The 5,216-nt window shown below is 57.0% G+C and overlaps 1 protein-coding gene across 1 annotated transcript in view; it reads left to right on the forward strand.

Moving 5' to 3' along the window:
* The window catches only part of ITGAE (integrin subunit alpha E), a 48,506-nt gene that overhangs the window by 14,547 nt on the left and 28,743 nt on the right, over positions 1-5,216 (forward strand). Inside the window, exons 12-16 of the mRNA XM_007454252.1 lie at positions 1,331-1,466; positions 2,002-2,144; positions 2,512-2,652; positions 3,320-3,556; positions 4,585-4,715. Coding sequence (XP_007454314.1) covers positions 1,331-1,466; positions 2,002-2,144; positions 2,512-2,652; positions 3,320-3,556; positions 4,585-4,715 — 788 coding nt within the window. The remainder of the gene's footprint in view (positions 1-1,330; positions 1,467-2,001; positions 2,145-2,511; positions 2,653-3,319; positions 3,557-4,584; positions 4,716-5,216) is intronic.

The following is a 5,216-nucleotide window of genomic DNA, read 5'->3' on the forward strand; positions in this document are numbered from 1 at the left end:
GTACGCGGGCCTCTCACTGCTGTGGCCTCCCCCGTTGCAGAGCACAGGCTTCTGGACGCGCAGACTCAGCGGCCATGGCTCACGGGCCCAGCCGCTCCGCGGCATATGGGATCTTCCCGGACCAGGGCACGAACCCGCGTCCCCTGCATCGGCAGGCGGACTCTCAACCACTGCGCCACCAGGGAAGCCCGATGTGAACCATTTTTAAAGTCTTTATTGAATTTGTTACAATATTGCTTCTGTTTTATATTTTGTTTTTTTGGCCTCGAGGCATGTGGGATCTTAGCTCCCCAACCCGGGATCAAACCTGCATACCGTGCCTTGGAAGGCAAAGTCTTAACCACTGGACCACCAGGGAAGTCCCATGAAAGAGCCATTTTAGGACAAAGGAAAACACTTCTGTGTGCTCGCCCTAACCTGGACCTTTGAGGTCGAGGAGAGAATGGCCCTGTTTATAAGAGGAGGTCATTTCGTCCTGCGCTCAAGGATTAAGCAGCTTCCTTAACACAGACTGGTAACACCCAGGCCTGGGTGGGCTTGCCTACCAAGCCGGGTACTTCTCCCCACCAGAGGCCCTGTTCCCCACAGGTGGGGAGGGATATGGGCAGTGAGGACACCGTCCTTGCATGTGATGGAAGCGCGGTTAGCACATCAGTCGACGCAGGTGGGCCTTGGGTGCCAGACTCAGGCTGTGCAGACTTGGAGGACATGAGCCCCATTTTGCTCAGTCGTACTTTTTAAAAAAAATTTATTTTAATTTATTTATTTTTGGCTGTGTTGGGTCTTTGTTGCTGCACGTGGGCTTTCTCTAGTTGCAGCGAGTGGGGGATTCTCTTGCGGAGCATGGGCTCTAGGCACGCAGGCTTCAGTAATTGTGGCACGAGGGCTCACTAGTTGTGGCTCACAGGCTCTAGAGCGCAGGCTCAGTAGTTGTGGCGCACTGGCTTAGTTGCTCTGCGGGATGTGGGATCTTCCCGGCCCAGGGCTTGAACCTGTGTCCCCTGCGTTGGCAAGCGGATTCTTAACCACTGTGCCACCAGGGAAGTCCCTCAGTCATACTTTTTAAAATGCTCAACATCTGGGCCCCGGGTTGGATTTCTGCCCCAGGGGTTGCTGGTACTGGAGGGACAGCTGCCCTGACAGAGTCATGGGTACAAGGCAGGAACCCAGTGTTTGCCTCTCGCCTTCCTCCTGCGTCTCTGGCCGGGTGCATTGAATGCCCCTCATCCCCCCCTGCAAGGTTTGCTGTGCTGGCAGGTAGACCCGAGGCCACCCTGGCTGGCCCTGGGTCCCTCCCGCTCAGATGGCCACCAACCCTTGTCCCCTGCAGGAGCAGGTGCTGCTCGGTGCTGTAGGGGCCTTCGACTGGTCGGGGGGCACGCTGTTCTACAACATGAGCAGCCGCAAGGGCCGCTTCCTGAACCAGACGGCAGTGGATGCCAAGGCTGCGCAGTACAGCTACCTGGGTGAGGGCGGGGCCTGGAGGCTCCCTGGGTGTGGGTGGGGCCTGTACAGGGACACAGGCTGCAGTGTGCTTCCTAGCTGGGGAGGGCCCAGGTCAGTCACATGGACTGAGGGAAGGGCCCCACTTAGGGAGCCTGAGGCTGAGAATTAGGCCTGCTTGGTACCAAAGCGCCACGTCCCGGCAGCTGCCTAGGGAGGTAGGGCCTCTCCATTAGTAATGGCGGTGGGTGACCCTTCACCCCTCCTCAGTCTTCATGCACTGCGTTTGTGATGAACGTGCGTGGAGTGTATTTTGAGGGAAGCTGTGTGTATGATCGTGTGTGTCTATCCCATCTCTGTGGTGGGACACACGTGTGTGAGCAGCCGCATGGGTAAGTGGAGCCACCGCTGATGATTTTAAAAGGATGAGAAGGATAGTCTCTCCACTTTTGCCTCCCTGCCCAAGCAACTTCGAAGTCCTGGCTGGGAAGGGGGGCGGGGCAAAGGAGTGGCCCGCTGGGAGATCCTGATCACAGTTCCACACCCCCCCCACCCCAGGTTACTCGGTGGCCGTGCTGCACAAGGCCTGTGGCCTCTCCTATGTGGCAGGGGCTCCACGGCACAAGCAGCAAGGGGCTGTGTTTGAGCTCCGGAAGGAGAGCAAAGAGACCAACTTTGTACCAGTGCTGGAGGGCGAGCAGGTACTGCTGGAGAAGGACCCCCGCCCCCGTTGCTACAGTTGGGGATCTGAAGGTCCCAGAGGGAAAGGGGTGGGCTCCAGGGCACACAGTGGGTTGGGGACCCAGCCTGGGCAGAACTCAGGTCTCAGAGCTCAACCCTCTGCCCCGGCTCTGCGTGTCTGAGCGCCAGCTGGCTTCCCCCATCGTGGGGGATCAGGCTGTTCACCCAGAGCCTCCTGTGTCATTCTGGTGAGCAAATTGATCTGGTCTGACCCGGAGTTGGCGGCCCAGGAAGAGCCAGAGCAGAGGTCTAGCTTTGCTGAGGGCTCTGGCGGTGGCGGCTGCCTCCCCGGCACTCCCTGTGAGCTGTGTTCCCCCTGGCCTGTAGATGGGGTCCTATTTTGGCTCTGAGCTGTGCCCTGTGGACTTCGACATGGATGGGACCACAGACTTGTTGCTGGTGGCCGCCCCGTTTTACCACGTTCAAGGCGAGGAGGGCAGAGTCTATGTGTACCGTGTGAACAAGCAGGTGGGAGAGTCACCATCTTCGCAAGTTGGCTGAGGCTGTGGCTGCTCAGCCTGGGCCCGAGGTGACAGAGGCTGGGAGTGCCCCGGCCCTGCCTTGCACCAGAGGGCAGTGATGGGGAGCTCAGGGTGGATGGCAGCCTGGTGGGGTGACTGCTTCCCTCCGTCCCCTCCCCCACTTTCTTACTTTCCCCACCCCATCATCTCATGTTGATGATGATGACATCGCAAATAGCTGCACGGTTGACAAAGCACATCCTGTCTGTGATCTCACTTGTTTCTCACAGTAACTATGGGAGGTAGCTGTTACTCCCATTTTACAGATGAGAAAGCTGAGGCTCAGTGATGTTGAGACTTGCTCCAGTTTACAGAGCAAGTGTGTGGTGGAGCCAAGGCGAGAAGCCAGGCCTCCTGATCGCCAGTCCAGTACCCCAATCATGGGAGCAGAGGGTTGCAGCTCTTGGTCCTGGACTGCAAGGCAGGAGAACTCCAGCTTCACCACTCACTCACTGTATAAACTTGGGAAGGTCTCTTGCCTCTTCTGAGCCACAGCCTCCCTCCCTGCTGGAGGATCAGAATCAACAAGTCCTTGAGCATGCTTTCTGGGGTGGCAGTGGGGTGGGCACCCCGCATCCCTGTCTTGAGGGCTGAGCTGCCTCTCTGCCTTACAGGATGGTTCCTTCTCCTTGGTACGCACGCTGAGTGGCCACCCCAGGTTAACTTACGCGCGATTTGGCTTTGCCATGGCGACAGTGGGGGATATCAGTCAGGATGAGCTCATAGATGTGGCCGTCGGGGCCCCCCTGGAAGACTTTGGGGCAGATGATGGTGTAGGCTTCGGCAGCGTGTACATCTACAATGGACACTCTACCAACCAGCTGTTTGACCTCTCTACCAACCAGCCACAGGTGATCCGCAGGGCTCTCTCTTGCCTCTACTCTGGGACTCTGACCCTCCCCAGATATGATGACCTGAGACCCAAGCCAGCTCCAGTCCTGAGTGCCAGGCAGGTCCCAGGGGATTGAGGGACAGAAGTCACTTGGAGGTTCTCACCTCAGACCCTTCCAGTGGGGCTAGAGGTTGTGGCAACATCCATGTACTTTCCTGACCTGTGACTCCCTCCTTCTTTGGCATCCCTGACCATGGACCTGCCTCAGATCCTCTTTCCTCTCTCTGTCCCTTCTCTGGCTCCTGTCTCCCACCCAACCCCTCCCCCCCACCCCAAGCCTAGCTCTCACCCCCCAGGAATCCATTGCCAACTTCCACACTACATCTTTTATGGGCACTTTCACTCACATCCAGCTGTAGTTTCTCTCCAAGCTTCAGTCCTGTGTGTCCAGCTGCTCCTGAGCCCCTCACCTGGATGGCCTCCAGCATCTCACTCTCAGGATGCCCAACTGAAAGCATCCTCTTCCCCCTAGACCTGCTGCTCCTCTGAGCCCTACCCCTCCACTGCTCACAGCAGAAACCCGGGCTAATCCCAGACCTCAGCTCAACCTAGCAGCCTCTGCCTTCTAAAGATCCTACTGTCTCCCAAATCCAGCCCCTCCTCTCCATCCCCACCACCCCTGCCCTGGCTCCTTCCTCTTCCGCATCTTCCACCCTGTGCTTCAGTGGTGTTTCTGAAATGTCATTCAGAGCCACCCTCGCCTCAGCCCCACAAGAGGACTGCTTGTGCCCAGTACTCCCTGTGCCCACTGCACTGACCCCTGACTGTTTGCTGGGACGACCCTACTCTTCCCCACCCCCTGCTCTCCTTACTCTCCCTGTCAAGCCCCACCCCGCTTCAAGCCTCCCTGGGAGAACCTTGACGTTTTCTTTCCGGTTCCTCAGCTGATGGCTCCCTGGGGTGGGGACAAAGGCTAATATGCTGATTCAGTTAAACCAAAAGGAAACCCCTTTCCCTCCCTGACACCTTGTGTTTCTCGATCCACAGCGGATCAGAGCCTCAGTGGTGGCCCCAGGACTCCAGTTCTTCGGCACATCGGTGGCAGGTGGCTTAGATTTCAGTGGCGACGGCCTTGCCGACATCGCTGTGGGCGCTCTGGGCCAGGCGGCGGTGCTCCGGTAGGGGTCTGCTCTGCCTTCCGGCAGCTTCACCCAGTTGCCCTGCCCTAAGCGACCTCATGAAGACACCAGGCACTGATGGGAGGGAGGAAGTGCAGTGTCTAAGGGCACCGGCTCTGCCCAACTGGGTTTGAACCTCATCTTGCACTTAACGGTGTGCCCTTGGACAGAATTTCTAAGTCCCAATTTTCTTATCTATAAATGGGAATAACAGTGCACCTACCTCACAGAGTTATGAGGACTGAGAGGATCTATGCAAAGTATTTAGCACGGTGCTCAGTGATGGCTGCTATTATTACTGTTATTAATTTCAGAACTTCTGTGCTCCATCCCTAAGTGAGTGATCTAGTCCCATGGCTATAAATAATCTGGCGGGGCACCCATCTGCCCTGTGCTCTCCGCGAAGCTCCAGACTCGGCTGTTTATTCAACACAGGCATCGCAAAGTTACCACGTCTAAAAATGGACTCACCAAAAAAAAAAAAAAAAAAAAAAAAGCAAA

This window comes from Lipotes vexillifer, unplaced genomic scaffold (genome assembly GCF_000442215.2).
Source record: "Lipotes vexillifer unplaced genomic scaffold, Lipotes_vexillifer_v1.1 scaffold680, whole genome shotgun sequence".
Lineage (NCBI taxonomy): Eukaryota > Metazoa > Chordata > Mammalia > Artiodactyla > Lipotidae > Lipotes > Lipotes vexillifer.